At 44.5% G+C, this 21332-nt stretch overlaps 1 protein-coding gene across 3 annotated transcripts in view; it reads right to left on the reverse strand.

The window, feature by feature from the left end:
- The window catches only part of ppp3ccb (protein phosphatase 3, catalytic subunit, gamma isozyme, b), a 29792-nt gene extending 9283 nt beyond the window's left edge, over positions 1-20509 (reverse strand). For 2 of the 3 annotated variants that reach the window (XM_037752647.1, XM_037752645.1), the window contains exons 1-7: positions 19877-20509; positions 10964-11161; positions 8583-8707; positions 4767-4878; positions 4479-4624; positions 3973-4112; positions 1807-1884 (exon numbers count right to left, since the gene is read on the reverse strand). In XM_037752647.1, coding sequence (XP_037608575.1) covers positions 1807-1884; positions 3973-4112; positions 4479-4624; positions 4767-4878; positions 8583-8707; positions 10964-11161; positions 19877-19928 — 851 coding nt within the window. In that variant the 5' untranslated portion in view covers positions 19929-20509. The remainder of the gene's footprint in view (positions 1-1806; positions 1885-3972; positions 4113-4478; positions 4625-4766; positions 4879-8582; positions 8708-10963; positions 11162-19876) is intronic. The other variant, XM_037752646.1, reaches the window with a different exon arrangement.
- Between the last annotated feature and the right edge of the window lie 823 nt (positions 20510-21332).

Consider the following 21332-nt stretch of genomic DNA (forward strand, 5'->3'; position numbering starts at 1 on the left):
AAGATACAATATAAGATAAAATATAAATAGTAGTAGTAGTAGGAATAGTAGCAGTAGTAGTAGTAGGAGTAGTAGTAGTAGTAGGAATAGTAGCAGTAGCAGTAGTAGTAGTAGGAATAGTAGCAGTAGTAGTAGTAGGAATAGTAGTAGTAGGAATAGTAATAGTAGTAGTAGTAGGAATAGTAGCAGTAGTAGTAGTAGTAGTAGTAGTAGTAAGAATAGTAGTAGTAGTAGTAGTAGGAATAGTAGTAGTAGTAGTAGGAATAGTAGTAGTAGGAATAGTAGTAGTAGTAGTAGGAATAGTAGCAGTAGTAGTAGTAGTAGTAAGAATAGTAGTAGTAGTAGGAATAGTAGTAGTAGGAATAGTAGCAGTAGTAGTAGTAGTAGTAGTAAGAATAGTAGTAGTAGTAGTAAGAATAGTAGTAGTAGTAGGAATAGTAGTAGTAGTAGTAGGAATAGTAGTAGTAGTAGTAAGAATAGTAGTAGTAGTAGTAGGAATAGTAGTAGTAGTAGTAAGAATAGTAGTAGTAGTAGTAGTAAGAATAGTAGTAGTAGTAGTAGTAATAGTAGTAGTAGTAGTAGTAGGAATAGTAGTAGTAGTAGTAAGAATAGTAGTAGTAGTAGTAGTAGTAGTAGTAGGAATAGTAGTAGTAGGAATAGTAGGAATAGTAGCAGTAGTAGTAGTAGTAGTAAGAATAGTAGTAGTAGGAATAGTAGTAGTAGGAATAGTAGCAGTAGTAGTAGTAGTAGTAAGAATAGTAGTAGTAAGAATAGTAGTAGTAGTAGGAATAGTTGTAGTAGTAGTAGGAATAGTAGTAGTAGTAGTAAGAATAGTAGTAGTAGTAGGAATAGTAGTAGTAGTAGTAAGAATAGTAGTAGTAGTAGGAATAGTAGTAGTAGTAGTAGGAATAGTAGTAGTAGTAGTAAGAATAGTAGTAGTAGTAGTAAGAATAGTAATAGTAGTAGGAATAGTAGTAGTAGTAAGAGTAGTAGTAGTAGTAGTAAGAATAGTAGTAGTAGTAGTAGTAGGAATAGTAGTAGTAGGAATAGTAGTAGTAGTAGTAGGAATAGTAGTAGTAGTAGTAAGAATAGTAGTAGTAGTAGTAAGAATAGTAGTAGTAGTAGTAGGAATAGTAGTAGTAGTAAGAGTATTAGTAGTAGTAGTAAGAATAGTAGTAGTAGTAGTAGGAATAGTAGTAGTAGGAATAGTAGTAGTAGTAGTAGTAGGAATAGTAGCAGTAGTAGTAGTAGTAGTAGTAAGAATAGTAGTAGTAGTAGTAGTAGTAGTAGTAGTAGTAGGAATAGTAGTAGTAGGAATAGTAGTAGTAGTAGTAGGAATAGTAGTAGTAGTAGTATGAATAGTAGTAGTAGTAGCAGTAGTAGGAATAGTAGCAGTAGTAGTAGTAGCAGTAGTAGTAGTAGTAGTAGTAGGAATAATAGTAGTAGTAGTAGTAGTAGTAGTAGGAATAGTAGTAGTAGTAGCAGTAGTAGTAGTAGGAATAGTAGTAGTAGTAGGAATAGTAGTAGTAGTAGTAGTAGGAATAGTAGTAGTAGGAATAGTAGTAGTAGTAGCAGTAGTAGTAGTAGGAATAGTAGTAGTAGTAGGAATAGTAGTAGTAGTAGTAAGAATAGTAGTAGTAGTAGGAATAGTAGTAGCAGTAGTAGTAGTAGTAGTTTACTATGATACCTGGATCTTCACTCTAGTTTTAAAACTGAAAATCCCATGTTGTGTTAACGCCACTAAAGAAATTCATGGTGTTAACTTTGACAGCTCTAATATGAATATATCTGTAGAGAATCACTCACCCTGCATCCTGAGCTTCATGTGCTCGTATTACAGACAACAGGTTATTGTTCATCAGGAAGTCACATACTGCTGGGTAACTGAAACAACAGAAGAAGAAGAGTGGGTTATTATTGATGAACAGGAGATGATGATGTTTTTGGCAAACATTAACTGGATGATTGTTTCATGTTTGTTCCAAATGTTTTCTGATGGCGGCGGCTCAGCCTCCTCCTCCTCCTCCTCCTCCTCCAGCTCGGCTGTCTCTCAGTCACCTTGGTTGCTATGACAGTTAAGAAGGCTGCAAGTATAACGAGAGATGCTGAAAGCGCTAAAATTAGAGATCAATTAAGGTCGAGGCTGTTACGCAGGAGGAGTGGGAGTTTATATGTGATCTTCAGAGAACTGACTATCACAACCGAAAGATCTGTACAGATGAGGACGTGAAAAACATTCACACATTCACTGTTTTCATTCTTTCTACATCTTCTGTCAGTGTGCAGGTGTTTCTCCTGTTCTGTGCTTTTCCTTAAACGGGTCTGACATTAAGTCTTCAAACACTTCATTTTGGAGACGGCCAAAAACCAAGATGATGACGGACAAAAACCAAGATGATGACGGACAAAAACCAAGATGATGACGGCTAAAAACCAAGATGGTGACAACTAAAAACCAAGATGGAGACGGACAAAAACCAAGATGATGACGGCTAAAAACCAAGATGGTGACAACTAAAAACCAAGATGGAGACGGACAAAAACCAAGATGATGACGGACAAAAACCAAGATGATGACGGACAAAAACCAAGATGGAGACAACCAAAAACCAAGATGGTGACGGCCAAAAACCAAGATGGTGACAACCAAAAACCAAGATGGTGACGGCCAAAAACCAAGATGGAGACAACCAAAAACCAAGATGATGACGGACAAAAACCAAGATGGAGACAACCAAAAACCAAGATGGTGACGGCTAAAAACCAAGATGGTGACAACCAAAAACCAAGATGGTGACGGCCAAAAACCAAGATGGAGACAACCAAAAACCAAGATGGAGACGGACAAAAACCAAGATGGAGACAACCAAAAACCAAGATGGAGACGGACAAAAACCAAGATGGTGACAACCAGAAACCAAGATGGAGACGACCAGAAACCAAGATGGAGACAGCTAAAAACCAAGATGGAGACGACCAGAAACCAAGATGGAGACGACCAGAAACCAAGATGGAGACGGTCAGAAACCAAGATGGAGACGACCAGAAACCAAGATGGAGACGGCTAAAAACCAAGATGGAGACGACCAGAAACCAAGATGGAGACGGCCAGAAACCAAGATGGAGACGGCTAAAAACCAAGATGGAGACGGCCAGAAACCAAGATGGAGACGGCCAGAAACCAAGATGGAGACGGCTAAAAACCAAGATGGAGACGACCAGAAACCAAGATGGAGACGACCAAAAACCAAGATGGAGATGGCCAGAAACCAAGATGGAGACGGCCAGAAACCAAGATGGAGACGACTAAAAACCAAGATGGAGACGACCAAAAACCAAGATGGAGACGACCAAAAACCAAGAATCGAGACAACCAAAAACCAAGATGGAGACGACCAAAAACCAAGATGGAGACGACCAAAAACCAAGATGGAGACGGCTAAAAACCAAGATGCATTTAGCTGAAAGCTCTGCTTCGGGGCTGAAGTGGTGTAGTTGAACTCTCTATAACAGGAGACCAACATGTTGAACTTCTAGAACATCTGTGGAACCAGGTGTGAACGGGGCCTCCAGGTGTGAACGGGGCCTCCAGTGAGTGAATGAGCCTCTGAAGAAACAAGCTAATGATGTCATGAGGCTGTGATCACTGACGGGGATTTGAGTCATTAAAGGTCCTAGCAGCAGGATAAAGAGGCTTTCCAGCAGCAGCAGCAGCTCTCCCCTCACCGTGACCTCCGGGTGACCTCCGTTTGGTGTCAACACGCCACATTCAGTACAAATATTAAGACAGAACAGAGAATGCTAATATTTATTTTCAGTATCTGTGTGACAGCGGATTTAACGGCGCTCACTTATCCAGAGATAAGCCATTGTTTGTAAAAGCTTTAATCAGCTCAGATTAACGGACCAAGCTGCTTTTTCTCTCTTTTTATACAGATGTGGAAACATTAAAAGCAGCGGAGCGAGTCGTACCTGTAGAAATACGAGCAGCCTCTCACACTGTTGTGGCTGAAGTGTTCCTGGGTCTTCTCTGAGCCGTAGTCCTCGCCCGGGTCCGACCACAGCAGGTCACACATCGGTCCGAACGCCGGAGGTTCTTTAAACCGGTCCAGCTTCACACAGAGACACAGAGACACAGAGTTAAAGTTTAAACTCCATTAAACATAGCCAGTTCTATATGACGGCGTGTTACAGACACTGTAGGATCAATAAATCAGAAGTTATTAGAACTCTGGACATTCTTCAGTTCTTCAGATATGCTCATTTTTATGCAAAGGTATTTTAATACTTTAGTTACATTCCGGATGTAACGTAATGACATCACGAGCGTACAACGTGATGACGCTGAAGACAGAAGTCTGAGCTTTCTGCTGCATGAAGACTGAATGCTCTCGCTGTTATGGGTTTTATTTTTTCTGCCTGGTGAGTGGTGGTGTACATTGGTAGGAATAGTGTGTATTCCCCGGTGGTGTGCTTACCCTGCGTATGTCATCCAGACAGGTGACCTCGGGGCTCAGACCGCCGTGCACACACAGGAACTGCTGGTTGAGGAGAGCAGCCAGAGGCAGGCAGTCAAACGCGTCCATACAGGCATCGTAGACACGCTCAGAGTACTTGATTTTACCTGCAGGACACACAGACACAGAGTGATGTCACAGCGTGATGTCACAGAGTCACGGACCAGCAGCACCACTCCAGTACAGGACGCCGTGACGCCGGGAGGTAACCCGTCTGCTGGAGGCGGCGGCGAGCGCTGGACGACTTACACTCCTGTTTGAAGGTGAAGTACTCTGTGAGATGCCGGCACTCGTGGTTGCCTCTGAGGAGGAAGAGGGTGTTGGGGTGGTTGATCTTCAGAGCCCACAGGTACAGGACACACTGCAGGAGACACACAGCTGATCAATAACCAATAATATCAGAGCTGCAAAATACAACAAATCTGGTAAAAATCAACACAAAAAGCATAAAACACTCAACAGAAAGAGTTCCACGGTTAGAACATGTCCTAAACAAATGAATAAAAGGGTGAAGAAGAGGCCGACTGTCTCTATGACAGGTAGAAGGAACAATATGGGTTTTACATTTTGTGGTGAAATATCCCTTTAAAGTTCCTGTTAGTAACTTGTTCAGGTATAAATCATTGCTGGTCAGTGTCTCATGGTCTCTCGTGTGTCTCATGGTCTCTCGTGTGTCTCCGCTGTTCAGACTCAGACTCCAACACAAACTCCAGTGAAGCACCAAAACCTCTTGGTTGTATCTGGTGAAGCTGTTAAACAGTGTTGGCCGCGGTCGGAGGACGCGGGGGAGACCGTAGCTTTGGTCTCCAGGACCGAAGTCTCTGCTCCTCTGCTCCTCTGCCTGCCTTCACTCACACACCACGCTCCTTCTCTCTCTCTCTCTCCACCTCTCACGTGCATGCTGCTCACTCCACACTGCAGAAGAGTTAGTTTAGCTCTGAGAATATCTAGTGAATGTTCAGTGGACGTTTGTGCAGAAATAACTGCTGCAGCTCCTCCAGACCAACAGAGGTTTCCCGTGTCTTGTGAAGTGACGGGGCTCCGCAGAGAGAAACGTTATCGTCTCCCACCAAAACTCCGGCGTCTCCCCCGTTCCCTCCGGCCGCGGTCGGGAGGCTGAGGCGGGAAAAGCCAACACTAGGATCAGCATTGATTCATGGAGAGACCTTGGTCTGGTCAGCTAACATTACTGCCAAGCAGCTGAAATATAGAGTGATATTGTGCTTTTAGCTGACGTGTGTCTCCTCACTGTGTTGAGTGATGCTCCTTCATGTCTATGTAGAGCGAGCACAAGCGCCAGCAACAGGACGCTGACTTTAGTTGACTTAACGGACACAGGTGAAGCTGTTAACAAGACATTATGATTCTTACTAATAGTCCCTTTAAGATGTAATGTTATTAATTCAAACATCTGCCAGTCATGAGGATTTATGACAGAAACAACTACAGAATAAAGAAAGTTAACATTCATCAGTTAACAAGTTGTGTCTTCAGTGGACATCTGCAGTATTAATATATTAATATGAACTCAGAGAGATAGCAGGAGGTGAGGAGTTGTTGTCAGTGTTATAAACGTTGCAGCAGGTATTCCAGAGAGATAATCAACTCCTAAATGTGTGCTTCTTTTTGTCATTAAAAGGAGCTGCAACACGACTGAAAGCCGTCTCTTCCAAACCAACCCACTCCTCCTCTCAGCTGCCACTCATCCATCTCCAACCACCTGGTTTCATTTCATTTGGTTATTGTGTGAAGGCGTCGACGAGGAGCCAGATCTCACCAGCTGTTCATCCAACTAACAGGCTGATCACACAGGAAGCAGCAGGAGAACAACAAGAGGATGCTGGAGGAGGGAAACGCCAACAATCGCACTTTTATTATATAAATGATTAACCTCTTAATAACAACAGGGACTCTAATCTGTCTCCCACAAGTTGAAGTGATGAAAACCTGAAGAACCCATCAGTACCAACCACGTCAGCACCAACCACGTCAGGTTAGCCTGTCGGGAAGATACTAACTAATAGAGCTGGACGATCCGACTGATATCTCCTGATCAATACTATCACCAGACTTGGGTGCCGATTCGATTTGTAATGCCATATTTAAGTATTTCGACTCAATATTGTGATTGTTGTTAACTTCTTTAACACTAGTCCAGGGGTCAGCAACCTGCGTCTTTGGCTCCTCTACCCTCTAACCCTAACCCTCTCCAGCGGCTCTCCAGCCTCTCGGAATATTACGACTTTTCTTCACGTAAAGTTATGAATTTATTCTCGTAATATTGTGACTTTATTGTGTAAATCTCAGATGTGTTTTCCCTCAATGTGGTCCTAATACTCCGTAGTACATTGTCTCTTTGGCCCTCACTGCATTAGACTTCTATACTATATACTTAGACCAGGGGTGCCCAATACGTCGATCGCGATCTACCGGTCGATCGCAAAGGTAGTGTGGGTAGATCGCATGGCATTAAAAAAAAAAAAAAAAATTAAAATATAGACGTCAGCTTATCAGAGCAGATTGAGAACTGTCTGTCAGAGTTTGACAGACGCTTTCAAGACTTTGTTTTACTGGAGCCAGTCGCTACATTCATGTGCTACCCTTTTCGGGAAGATGCTGAGGCTGATTCACTCGCATCAAAAATTGCAACACTGTTTCACCTGAACTCATCTGGAGTGGAGGATGAGATTTTGACACTACAAGCTGACATTCAGCTTCAGTCCAGGGCTCATGGACAGTTCTGGAACTTACTCACAGAGGAAAAGTACCTCAACATGAGGAAATGTGCTACCTCCTTGACTGCATTATTCGGCTCCACTTATTTATGCGAGTCAGCCTTTTCCCACATGAAGATTATTAAGTCCAAATACCGTTCCACCTTGACTGATGATCATTTGGAAGTGTGCTTGAGGCTGGCTATCAGCAGCTACTGTCCGGACTATGCATCCCTGGCTGATTCCATTCAGTGCAAGTCATCAGAGTAAGGTAATGACAAAAAATGTACAGAGTTATATTGTACAATATGGGTTCATGCAGTTATGCAAGGTACACCAACATATATTGTACATATAAAGAATACTCAATATATTTATAAATAAATATATGTTTTGCATTTTTATAGTAGGTAGATCATTTTGACTTGGTCATTTTATAAGTAGCTCGCATGCTGAAAAAGTGTGTGCACCCCTGACTTAGACTATAAACTGTGTAACCTTCATCACAATGATCACATGTTTTGTGGCTCCAGATGGATTCTTTTTTTTGTTCTTTGCCTAAATGTCTCTTTGGATAGTAAATGTTGCTGAGCCCTGGTCTAGTGTTAAACAAGTTAACAACCATCCCATAACGTGTCAGATCAGCAGCCTTCATGTGTTCTGGTGTTGGTACTGAATGAGGAGATATCAGGTGAATCTGCCTACGTCTGTGAAACTGGGTAATAATGAAACGTCTCTCTGTGTGTAGACGGTGTTCCAGGATATCCACTAATCCTAACAAGGAAGCGTGACAGCAGCCAATAAAAATGTCACGCCATCCACAGCGCCACGAGACACCTCCTTCCACAGAACACACTCAGCCCTTCCTGAGAAGTGTTTTAGAAACGGGACACAGACCGAGCTGCCCGGCAAGAGAGGCCTGTGTGTGCATGTACACTAGTGTGTGTGTGTGTGTGTGTGTGTGTGTGGGTGTGGGTGTGGGTGTGGGTGTGTGTGTGTGTGTGGGTGGGTGTGTGTGTGGGTGTGTGGGTGGGTGTGGCAGTCAGGAGGGCGAGGAGGCAGACAGTGTGCCTTTCATTTCCTACAACTATTTAAAGACGCTCTGCTAAGCCCGAGCTGAGCAACAGGCCGCCGCTCCAAATGTCAGCTGGAACTCAAACATGTGTGAGGAGAGGGAGGGAGAGAGAGAAAGACAGAGAGAGAGAGAGGGAGAGAAAGAGAGACAGAGAGAGAGAGAGGGAGAGGGAGAGAGAGAGAGACAGAGAGAGAGAGAGGGAGAGAGAGACAGAGAGAGAGACAGAGAGAGAGAGAGAGAGACGTCGGTGGGTGGGTCAGCCCGTCGGTCTCCTACCTCGATGCTGAAGTAGCCTCGGTCCACGTAGTCCCCCAGGAACAGGTAGCGGGTGGTGCTGGGGGATCCGCCCACCTCGAACAGCTTCATCAGGTCAAAGAACTGTCCGTGGACATCTCCGCACACTGGACACACAACACATACCACATAGATTAACTGTGAAATCACACACTACTGGATGTACTACACACTCAACAGGTGCACTATCAGTCAACTAGGGATGTCCATAATTAACCCTTTAACCGTTAACCCACATTAAGCTTTTTAACCATTAACGCTATCGGTTAAAACGGTTAAAAGAAATATTAATAATTCATTAAAAAGCTGAGCGGCTCAGAGGAGCTATTCATCTCTTTAAGGAGAAAAGCTGGTCCACCTTAACAGCCCACCTTAAGAGGCGGAGCCGGAGTTGCAGGATACAGGAAGTCGCCTCGCGGGAGCGGAGGAGTTGTAGTTTCATAGCATTTATTCACCGACAAATAAACTGTAAACACACTGCACAGCTACGATCACAACTAGAACGCCACCAACAACCTCACACTCACCGCCAACACACACACACAGTCTGTCGGGAACTCGCTAAAGTTATACAGACGACGTGTGGCGGCGGCGAGCACGAAGCTTCCGGCAACGCTAGAGCTGCTAACGTAGCACAAACACACACACTGTTTGTTGGACACTCGCTAAAGTCACTCCGGGCAGACACACAGCTGACAACCTGCTAAACTAAACTAAATGTGCGGTGGAGACTTTTACTGGGAAACTGGCTGCATGTCCGCGACACTACACGCAGCATCGTAGCTGCTAAGTTAACGCTCCCGGACGCTGAACTGGAGACAGTGAACGCAGCATCGTAGCTGCTAAGTTAACGCTCCCGGACGGTGAACTGGAGACAGTGAACGCAGCATCGTAGCTGCTAAGTTAACGCTCCCGGACGCTGAACTGGAGACAGTGAACGCAGCATTGTGGCTGCTAAGTTAACGCTCCCGGACGCTGAACTGGAGACAGTGAACGCAGCATCGTGGCTGCTAAGTTAACGCTCCCGGACGGTGAACTGGAGACAGTGAACGCAGCACCGTGGCTGCTAAGTTAACGCTCCCGGACGGTGAACTGGAGACAGTGAACGCAGCATCGTGGCTGCTAAGTTAACGCTCCCGGATCCCGTCAACGAATATCTGTTGTGCTGCTGCAGCCGGAGCACCGCTGTACGAGAGGCACAAATCTTGTCGTTACCCGTGACGGTAAAGGGTTACCCGCGACGGTAAAGGGTTACCCGTTACCCGTGACCCTGTGACAGTAAAGGGTTACCCGCGACGGTAAAGGGTTACCCGCGACGGTAAAGGGTTACCCGCGACGGTAAAGGGTTACCCGCGACGGTACAGGGTTACCCGCGACAGTAAAGGGTTACCCGTGACCCTGTGACGGTAAAGGGTTACCCGCGACGGTAAAGGGTTACCCGTGACCCTGTGACGGTAAAGGGTTACCCGCGACGGTAAAGGGTTACCAGTGACCCTGTGACGGTAAAGGGTTACCCGCGACGGTAAAGGGTTACCAGTGACCCTGTAACGGTAAAGGGTTACCCGTGACGGTAAAGGGTTACCCGTGACCCTGTGACAGTAAAGGGTTACCAGTGACCCTGTAACGGTAAAGGGTTACCCGTGACCCTGTAACGGTAAAGGGTTACCCGTGACCCTGTGACGGTAAAGGGTTACCCGTGACGGTAAAGGGTTACCAGTGACCCTGTGACGGTAAAGGGTTACCCGTGACGGTAAAGGGTTACCCGTGACCCTGCGACGGTAAAGGGTTACCTGTGACGGTAAAGGGTTACCAGTGACGGTAAAGGGTTACCCGTGACGGTAAAGGGTTACCAGTGACCCTGTGACGGTAAAGGGTTACCCTGTGGCGGTAAAGGGTTACCTGTGACGGTAAAGGGTTACCAGTGACCCTGTGACGGTAAAGGGTTACCCGTGACGGTAAAGGGTTACCCGTGACCCAGTGACGGTAAAGGGTTACCCGTGACGGTAAAGGGTTTCCTGTGACGGTAAAGGGTTTCCTGTGATGGTAAAAGGTTTCCTGTGACGGTAAAGGGTTACCCCTGACGGTAAAGGGTTACCTGTGACGGTAAAGGGTTACCCCTGACGGTAAAGGGTTACCTGTGATGGTAAAGGGTTAACTGTGACGGTAAAGGGTTTCCTGTGATGGTAAAGGGTTACCTGTGACGGTAAAGGGTTACCCCTGATGGTAAAGGGTTACCTGTAAAGGGTTACCCCTGATGGTAAAGGGTCATCCCTGACGGTAAAGGGTTACCTGTAAAGGGTTACCCGTGACGGTAAAGGGTTACCTCTGAAGGTAAAAGGTTATCTGTGACGGTAAAGGGTTACCTGTGATGGGGGCTTCCACTTCCAGCATGCACTTCTCCTGGCGCAGGATGGCAGCTCCGTCGTTGATGATCCGTAGAGCCGTCTCCTCCTCCAGCCGGCCCTCCTTCACCAGGTGGGCCTTCAGCACCTCCACGCTTGGCCTCCCGTCCACGTACAGGTCTTTGACCGTCAGGCGCGTACCGGGAGGATATGGCACCGCTACAGGAGGACACATGGAGGCAGACGGTCAGATAGAGGAGGACACATGGAGACAGACGGTCAGATAGAGGAGGACACATGGAGACATTCATAACATCACCCGGCAGCGAGTTGTATTCACATCCTGTATCTGTATCTAGCAGCCACGCGTCGCTACTGCCATATGAACCCAAAATAAACAGACTGGGCTGTGATTTAATATCAATAAACGGATCAAAGTGAAGCCGTAATAACGACATTATAATGTCGATTTGTAAAAAGATACAGATACAGTATGTGAATACAGCTCGCCACCGGGTGACGTTATGAACCCTGACACGACGGCGTTTGGTTTTCTGACATATCTGGGACTTCACCAACATGAACAAAGCAGCAACAGAGGTTACTTCTGGAGGAAAGCGAGGCGAAAACTGGCTTGGCGCTTTGGTGTTTATGTACGGTAACACAATACGAAGCACAACATAACGTAACTTAAACCAACATAAACAACAGCACATGCACAACAACAGCACGATGTAATGATACATGGAACCACTGACACGCTCCCCAGAAAACCTAAACACAGAACTGTTCTCCGCTTTGTCATCTAGAAAGAGCAACGACCAATGAGGAGACTCCAACAGTCGGCCGACCAATCCTGTAACTTCATCACTCAGTCAGTCAGTCAGTTAGTCAGTCAGTCAGTCAGTGACAGACTTTTGCATTTGTAGGGCTGGCCCTCTGCGGTCCAGACAAAAACAAGCTGCAGCTTGTTAAATGTGAATATTTCCTGGTTTCTTTCCTCCTCTATGACAGTAAACTGAATATCTTTGAGACATTTGAGGACGTTGTCTTGGTCTCTGGGAAAAAATTGAAGTTAAATGTGGTGTATTATACAGGCTGGACCTCCACTGGGACAGTCAGCAGTAGTCGTGGTACTCATCCAGAGATCTACCGGAGACTTTATGTGGTTGTTTTAAATTCTGCGATGATGACAACATGTTGAGACTCGACCTGAAGACAAAGGAGGAGAGTTTGACAGCAGAAAGCAGCGCCCGGAGGAAATACCAAACCTCCTCCTGTTACCTGGAAAACACCAGCCAGCGCCTCATCACACAATCCAGCTCATTGTTTCTGTACGGAGACTGAAGACACGCCATTTTCAATATCTTAATTATGACTTATATCATTTACAGTGTGTTAACAAGCTGAAGGAGATCTGATTCCACTATTTAAATCTACTGTGTCTGACTGACAGATGTAAACACTAAATCTGACACGCCGGCTTTTTCACCAACTACTTCATCCAAATATCAGGGCTGTCAACTGATTACAATAGTTTGTTTGTTAGTTTGGAGCGTTATTTAACCTCCTTCATGACCAGCTAGTCTGACCTGGTTGGTACCAATGGATTCATCAGGTTCTACAGTTTACTATGATACCAGTAGTAGTAGTAGTAGTAGTAGTAGCAGCAGTAGTAGTAGTAGTAGTAGTTGTAGCAGTAGTAGTAGTAGCTGTAGCAGTAGTAGTTGTAGCAGAAGTGGTAGTAGTAGTTGTAGCAGAAGTAGCAGTAGTAGCAGTAGTAGTAGCAGCAGTAGTAGTAGTAGTAGCAGTAGTAGTTGTAGCAGTAGTAGTTGTAGCAGTAGTAGTTGTAGCAGTAGCAGTAGTAGTTGTAGCAGTAGCAGTAGTAGTTGTAGCAGTAGTAGTTGTAGCAGAAGTAGCAGTAGTAGCAGTAGTAGTAGTAGTAGTAGTAGTAGCAGTAGTAGTAGTAGAAGTAGTAGTAGTAGCAGTAGCAGTAGTAGTTGTAGCAGAAGTAGCCGTAGTAGTAGTAGCAGTAGTAGTTGTAGTAGAAGTAGCAGTAATAGTAGTAGTAGTTGTAGCAGTAGTAGTTGTAGCAGAAGTAGTAGTAGTAGCAGTAGTACTTGTAGCAGTAGTAGTAGTAGTAGTAGTAGCAGTAGCAGTAGCAGTAGCAGTAGTAGTTGTAGTAGTTTACTATGATACCAGTAGTAGTAGTGGTAGTAGTAGTTGTAGCAGAAGTAGCAGTAGTAGCAGTAGTAGTTGTAGTTTACTATGATACCAGTAGTAGTAGTAGTAGTAGCAGTAGCAGTAGTAGTTTACTATGATACCAGTAGTAGCAGTAGTAGTAGCAGTAGTAGTAGTAGTAGCAGTAGCAGTAGTAGCAGTAGCAGTAGTAGTAACAGCAGCAGTAGTAGTAGTAGTGGCAGTAATAGTAGTAGTTTACTATGATACCAGTAGTAGCAGTAGTAGTAGCAGTAGTAGTAACAGCAGCAGTAGTAGTAGTAACAGCAGCAGTAGTAGCAGTAGTAGTAGTAGTAGCAGTAGCAGTAGTAGTTTACTATGATACCAGTAGTAGTAGTAGCAGTAGCAGTAGCAGTAGCAGTAGTAGTAGTAGCAGTAGCAGTAGCAGTAGCAGTAGTAGCAGTAGCAGTAGTAGCAGTAGCAGTAGTAGTAACAGCAGCAGTAGTAGTAGTAGTGGCAGTAATAGTAGTAGTTTACTATGATACCAGTAGTAGCAGTAGTAGTAGCAGTAGTAGTAACAGCAGCAGTAGTAGTAGTAGTAGTAGTAGTAGTGGCAGTAGTAGTGGCAGTAGTAGTAGTAGCAGTAGTAGTAGTAGTAGTAGTAGCAGTAGTAGTAGTAGTAGCAGTAGTAGTAACAGCAGCAGTAGTAACAGCAGCAGTAGTAGTAGTAGTAGTAGTAGCAGTAGTAGTAGTAGTAGTAGTAGCAGTAGTAGTAGTAGTAGCAGTAGTAGTAACAGCAGCAGTAGTAACAGCAGCAGTAGTAACAGCAGCAGTAGTAGTAGTAGTAGTAGTAGCAGTAGCAGTAGTAGTAGTAGTAGTAGTAGTAGTAGCAGTAGCAGTAGCAGTAATAGTTTACTATGATACCAGGATCATCTTTAAAACTGAGCCGCTACAACCTAAAAATCACGAGTTGAGTTAATGCATTAAAGAAATTGGTGGCATTAAAATTAATTTATGTTATTAACACGTTAACTTTGACAGCTCTAATAAAAATAAATAGATTTTTCAAAGCTACTTGTCCTAAATACTGAAGGTCCTGATTCAGAAATATGAAGTTTATAAACTGAAATGATTGATCTGATATGAACGAAGGTTTAACTGGATGACCTCAAGCTGCTGTGATGAGACCCAGAGGTGTAACCGAGTGAGGCCTCTTCCCTCACAGATGATCTTTGGTGGAGTTACAGACATGTTTTATTATGTTCGGTCATCAAGTTCATCACATAATTAACATGAATGAATTAGTGACAGCTGATATGATGTTTGTCACATTAGTAGTTGCTACCTGAATGTTTCCCTCACTGATCTCTGCTAATCATGATTAGCATCGGAGCTAATTCAATCTGTGCAAATTAAATTAGTTTGGCCTCTCAGTGTCTGAACAGAATTAACGGGGGTGACCAAATAATCTGTCACATCCACACACAACTTTCACTCTTATATGAGTAAAGAAACGCATTAGATTAGAGTAAAGAAACACAGTAATTTAACCTCTCAGAACACGAGACGGTGAATCTGAACCAAACCTTTAAAACACCAAAGTCACACAATAACACAAACTAACTAACGGATGGATGCAGCGGTAGACCAGCTCCTCTGTTCTGAGAGGTTAAATTACTGCTTTTATGAATGGAGTCTGGTGGAATCAAGACTCCATAGTTTAACAATGGCATGTTTAAATCCAATCCAATCCAATCGTGACCTTAAACTCGAAAGTCAAATTGAATCGTGGATTTGGAGAATCGTGACACCCCTACTCGCCGTCAGACAGTCCTTTAAGACGGGGAACTGAAGCCGTTATATCGCTCTCTCCAAAGCCACCAGACTCCATTCACAAAACCAGTAATTGAACCTCTCAGAACAGGAGAGCATACATACAACCCCACTTCTTTCAGTTATTTCCAACCTTAGCAAAGCTAACGTTAACTCAGCTAGTGCTGGCATTCATATTATTGCCTGGAGTTTTATATAATTAGTAAATAATGGTCATTTAAATGTCAGTATTGGTTGGTAAAGTCCCACTGCCAGTAGGCATTTACCCCCTTACAGGCCTGGGTTGTGTGTTCCTGTACCTGCCTGAATACAGTATGTGGTGTGTTACATACAGCAGCTGCTAACTGAGGAACTTTGCATCTATTTATACTATCAAATGAAGTGAACCAATGCGCTAACTGTTCTTTTTTCTGATATAAAACTCAAATGGGATCAGTGTAATCTCACGAGCAGCTATCACACACACACACACACACACACACACACACATACACTCCCGGCCCAGTGGTCTAGTTTAGTTTAGTGAGCAGCTCTGAAACCAAACCAGGTCGCATACATTCAGCCAATCATGTCAGAGCTCCTGAACTGGTTCATCTGAAACCAGCCAGACTCCACGGCGACGTGATCGGACAAGATGATCTACCCGGTGATCAGAGAAGAGAGAGGGAAACTGAGGTTGTGAAATGAGGCGTCTGTAGGAAGTGGTATTCAAATAATCAACGGCTGGCTGGAGGAAAACAAACCTTGTGGTAATAACTGAGACAGCTAACAGAGGAATCAGCTGAAGAAACTCAGCTTCTAACAGGGACAACATGTCCACCATGTCCACCATGTCCAGGGAAGGGTTAATTTATAGCAGTGAGGAAGTCACATAAAGTCTCCTACAACTTTTAGAACATTTCTAACAAGCAAACATCAGCAGGACCAGGCAGGTCAATATTAACACAACGAGAGGTGTGGCTAACAGGGAAATATAGAGAAGAAATAGTCCCTTCAGAGTGGGACAAGTTACCGCTGTTTTCTCCCCCACCCTTAACTCCTATTGCAAATATTTATTTGAATAACTTTCATTCATATCAATAATTTGAGGGCGGGTCCATTATTTTCTGGTGTTTCTATCATCCCGTTTCCTCCCAGTGGAGTTCTTTATATATTCAAACATTCACATCTGGGTCAAACGTTTCAGCATCAAAAGTCTCACCATAACACAAACTAACTAACCGATGGACGTTAGCCGTGCTACGTTAGCCGTGCTACGTTAGCCGTGCTACGTTAGTCGTGCTACGTTTGGAAATAACAGAGAAGTGGGGTTGTATATATACTTCTGTGTTCTGAGAGGTTAAATTACTGGTTTTGTGAATGGAGTCTGGTGGCTTTGAAGAGATCGACAGCAAAACAGATTTTAGACATAAAAAAATAAAAAAATTATCAGTTAAAGTGTATGCTATATTTAGAATATTTTCATGTCTTGACCTCGCCGTCAGACAGCCCTTTCTGACCGGGAACTCTAGCTGTTATATCGCTCTCATCAAAGCCACCAGACTCCATTCACAAAAACAGTAATTGAACCTCTCAGAACAGGAGAGTATAAATACAACCCCACTTCTTTCAGTTATTTCCAACCTTAGCACAGCTAACATTGACTCAGCTAGTGCTGGCATTCATATTATTCAGAACCTTATTGATTAGCTCACTGTGCTAACCTACGTCACTGCTTCCTGCTAACAGCTGAGTGGACGGTAACATTTGATTAAACAGTACAGAACTAGGGATGCACCGATACCGATACCAGTATCAGGTATCAGGTCCGATACTGTGCTCATGTACTCGCAAAACGGCACCGAGACCACTTTACAGCAGCGTGACGTTAACCTCTCGTCACCATCTTTCGGGTCCTCACGCTCCACCTCCTCGACGGTGCGGGCGAGACAGGCCGGTGGTGCGCCCGACCCCGCTGGGCCGGGATCCCACCTCAGCCGGAGCGCGTTGACCCTCACTTTCATTGCACCACGGGGTTTTGCTTGCACTCTCTGACTCGTGCGTACTGAGGACAGTCCGCCCCGGTCGAGCAGCGAGCCCTTTGTCCACGGTGCGGCGAGGTCCGGGTGGGGAGCGCTGTAAAGCTGCGGCCAAGAGCCACCTTCCCTCCGAGCCTTTCCAAGCCGACCTAGAGCCGGTGGCGGCGCACCGCCTCGTATGTGGGACTCCCCAGCCTGCCGTGAGTCGCTCACACCCTCCAGCTGGCTGCTAACGAGGGTCTGTAGGCTCAGAGAAGTACTCGTATCGGTACTCGGTATCGGAGAGTACCCAAATGTAAGTACTTGTACTCGGTCTGATATAAAGTGGTATCGGTGCATCCCTGATCATAACCCAGATGGACCGGCCCTTTAACAGTGAGGTTGTAGTCAGTGCTGGTGTCTTGTATTGAATTGCATTAGATGGATCATCATGCTGCTGCTGCTGGTGTTGGTGTTCTCTCTGGTTTAGGGTCTGTTCAGGACCGGGTCCATCATAGATCAGGTCCAACATCAGCAGGATCTATAGCTAACATAGTCCCTACTGTGTGTTGACTTCCTGACTGAGCAGCAGCCTAAAGAAGGCATCTTTAATTATGCGACGCTCTCCTGCAGCTTTACACTGCTAAGCCTGGCTAACCCTCTGAGCCAATCAGACGTAGCCCTTCACCTGGAGGACACCTGTACCTCAACAGACACAACACGCAACTTTAGATAATAACTTATTGTCACATTCACTGACCGGACCTCTCTGAATTCTTTCAACAGGTCGACATGTCTGTGGGTTTGTTCTGTGGTTAAAGAGGACCTACGATGCTTTCTCTCTTTCCTTTAGTGTTATATAGTTTTTATTATATAGTCTACAGTCTCCTCAACAGAAACTCCTGAACTGCTTGAAACGCTTCAAGTCCCGCCTTTTCCTCCGTAACGTGGTGATGTCACCAAGTTACACATCTGCATAATACCTGCCCAGCGGTTAGCTTAGAACGCCCTCAAACCGAGCTAGTCAGAGCGGAGCTGGAGTTGGAACGCTGCACGCCACCGCTGTCCTGCCACCACGAGATAAATCGATCGCAGATGGCGTCGTTCTCTTAGACCAGGGGTCAGCAACCTTTACTATCTATAGAGACATTTTAGGCAAAAAACAAAATCTGTCTGGAGCCACAAAACATGTGATCATTGTGATGAAGGTAACACAGTTTATAGTCTAAGTATATAGTATATCAGTCTAATGCAGTGAGGGCCAAAGAGACAATGTACTACGGAGTATTAGGACCACATTGAGGGAAAACACATCTGAGATTTACACAATAAAGTCACAATATTACGAGAAAAAAAGAAAATAACACGTATAATTACTAATTTATAATATTATGACTTTATTCTCTAAATCTCAGATGTATTATTTTTCCTCGATGTGGCCTTAATACTCCGTCGTACCGTCTTATCATAGACCTACAACAATGATCAATAAAAATGAAAATGTAAACAAAAAACAGTTATTCATTTCCACTGATTTTTTAAATAATCCACAGAGAGCCTCTGGAGGAGCTGAAGAGACGCAGGTAGCTGACCTCTGGACTAGTGGTAAAGAAGTTAACAACAATCACAAATACACTTTAAACTTACTTTAATCTACATCCCATATACCATTCGATAGACTGTACATATTACATCGATTTATTGACGGACGGTACACGCTGTGTTCATTCACTATGAATATTCTGTATCTCTATTTATGTTTTTATAATCTTTTTGTGTAGTTATATATATATATATATATATATATATATTATATATATATATATAGATAGTGTAGTTATATGTATATAGTGTACTTATATATATATATATATATATATATATAGTGTAGTTATATATATATAATGTAGTTTTATATAATAGTGTAGTTATATATGTATAATGTAGTTGTATATAATAGTGTAGTTATATAGTGTAGTTAATATATATATACTGTATATAGTGTAGTTGTGGTGTAATGCTCTGCAGTAGATGGTGATAGGAGGTTTGATCTCATCGTGTCTGTTGGTCTAATAAAGTGTTTCTTGTCTTAAAGTCGTTTTCTATTAACAGCTGTTGGAGCTGCTCTTCTATCCAGGCCAACACGCACACGCACACGCACACACACACACACACACACACACACACACACACAAACACACGCCTCCAACACTGCAGCATTTACACCCACAACCATAAAACAATTCCTCACACGACGTTTTATCTCCCTCATTAAACCACCAGCACCACCACCCTAAACACCAGCACCAGCCCGGGCCAGCACCGGGCCAGCACCGGGCCCCGGCTGGTGCTGAGTCCGGATCAGGAGCTGTGTGAGCGGGGCGTCGTGCTGAGGGTCTCGGTGTAGCAGCAGCCGGACTGATGTCACACAGCTGACAGCTGGAGCTAACATGCTAACAGGCTAACTGATCAGCTGCTGACCGGATTGATTAACCTGAATAACCCGGGATACATCCCTCCCTACCGGGGTTAGGGTGGAGTTAGCACCACCATCCACCTATACAACCCGAGTAAACCTGAATAACCCGGGTAATGAAGCAGCCTGCTCTCAGTTAGCCTCAGCTAGCTCTCTGACAGCCTGCTGTACTGGAACTAGCTGTAACTTCAGCTAGCCTCTCTAGCCTCGTTAGCCCCTTTAGCCCCTGTAGCGGTAACTTCAGTTAGCCTCGTTAGCCTCGTTAGCCTCGCTAGCCCCGTTAGCCTCTGTAGCAGTAACTTCAGTTAGCCCCGCTAGCCCCGCTAGCCCCGCTAGCCCCGCTAGCCCCGCTAGCCCCGCTAGCCCCGCTAGCCCCGCTAGCGGTAACTTCCTGCAGCGGAGCGGGTCGGAGCGGGTCGGAGCGGGTCTGTCAGTAATAAAGTCACCAACCTTTGATGGGTCTCTCCGTGGTGGACATCTTGTTCTGCTCTTTAACCGACATTCTCCCGCCTGGTCCGGTCCGAACACACCCGATCAATCTAGAACCCGAACCCGATCGATCCGTACCGAACCTGATCGATTCCTTCCTTCCACCGAACTAGCAGAGCTAGCAGAGCTAGCTGCAGTGATGCTAGCAGCTAGCCTGGTAGAGCTAGCTGAGCTGAGTTGAGTTCAGCAGCTTCTCCGCGGGGTTAGGAGGAACCGAGCCGAGCCGAGCCGAGCCGAGCCGAGCCGAGCCGAGCGGACTGGGAGGGAGGGGAGAAGGGAGGAGAGCTCTTTAACTAACTAACTATGCTCCAGTCTGCTGAGGCTCCGCGGTGCAGAGAGCTGCTGCCTGGCCGCCGTCAGAGCGCTGCTGGCGGGCTGCTTCAGGAGGAGGAGGCTGCTGGTTCAGGAAGCGGCGCGAGCTCCTCTGGTGATGCCTTCAGGAGCAGCGAGCAGCGCGTCGGATCATTTCTCTCACTGCCGAGCTGCTTCAGTTCCAGGCCGCTGCTGCTGCTGCTGAGAGGCTCCGCTGCTCTGTCTCTGTCTCTCTGTCTCTCTGGTGTCTCTGTGGTGATCCGAGGTGTCTCTGTGTGTCTGTCGGATTACAATAATCCGCCGCAAGCGGATTTCCTACAACATGGCTCGGCGCGGGGGGTTGTGGGTAATGTAGTATTAACGTGATATCAATGCGACGCGTTCACGGTCCGCTGAGCCGCCCACGATCCCCGTTTGTGTACTGTAGGAGAAAAGAGCTTTACTTCAAGATTACTACATTTATTTATTAATTCATATTTTACTTAAAGATTAGTACATTTATAAATTACTTCATATTTTTAAATATAACTGTGTGTGACTGTTAATTTCCTTTTAAAAGGAGATTAAAGACCGATTTTTATTTTTAAACTGTAAGTTTAAAGTTTTATTTCTTATCCTTAGTGTTTATTTATTGATTTTTATCTATTGATTTTTAACATTTATTGTTGTAATATTAAGTGTTTTTATGAATTGATGTTTAATATTTTATTGTTGTAATTTTTGGAGTTTTTTTTAATTGATTTTTAATTTTTTAATGTTGTAACTTTTAGTGTTTTTATTTATTGTTGTTGGTTTTCTTTCTATGTGAAGCAGGGTTAGGGTAGCATGTCAGTATGAAAGGTGCTATATATATAAATAAATAAATAAATAAAGTTAAATTGCAGTTCTACTGATCCTTACCATTAAATCAAAAGGGAGCGGGGGGGCTCGACCCAGTGATAAAAGTTATATATTTACTGATATAAAGTGCTGTTGTTAAGGCACTCAGCTGATTCATAATACCTCACAACATGTCGGCTGTTAGTTTATTTTTTGCACATATATTAAGATATATTCAAACTATTAGATTTTTCTATGGAGTTTGGCATCATTTTACAGATGAAAT

Source organism: Sebastes umbrosus, chromosome 19 (assembly GCF_015220745.1).
Source record: "Sebastes umbrosus isolate fSebUmb1 chromosome 19, fSebUmb1.pri, whole genome shotgun sequence".
NCBI classification, from domain to species: Eukaryota; Metazoa; Chordata; class Actinopteri; order Perciformes; family Sebastidae; genus Sebastes; species Sebastes umbrosus.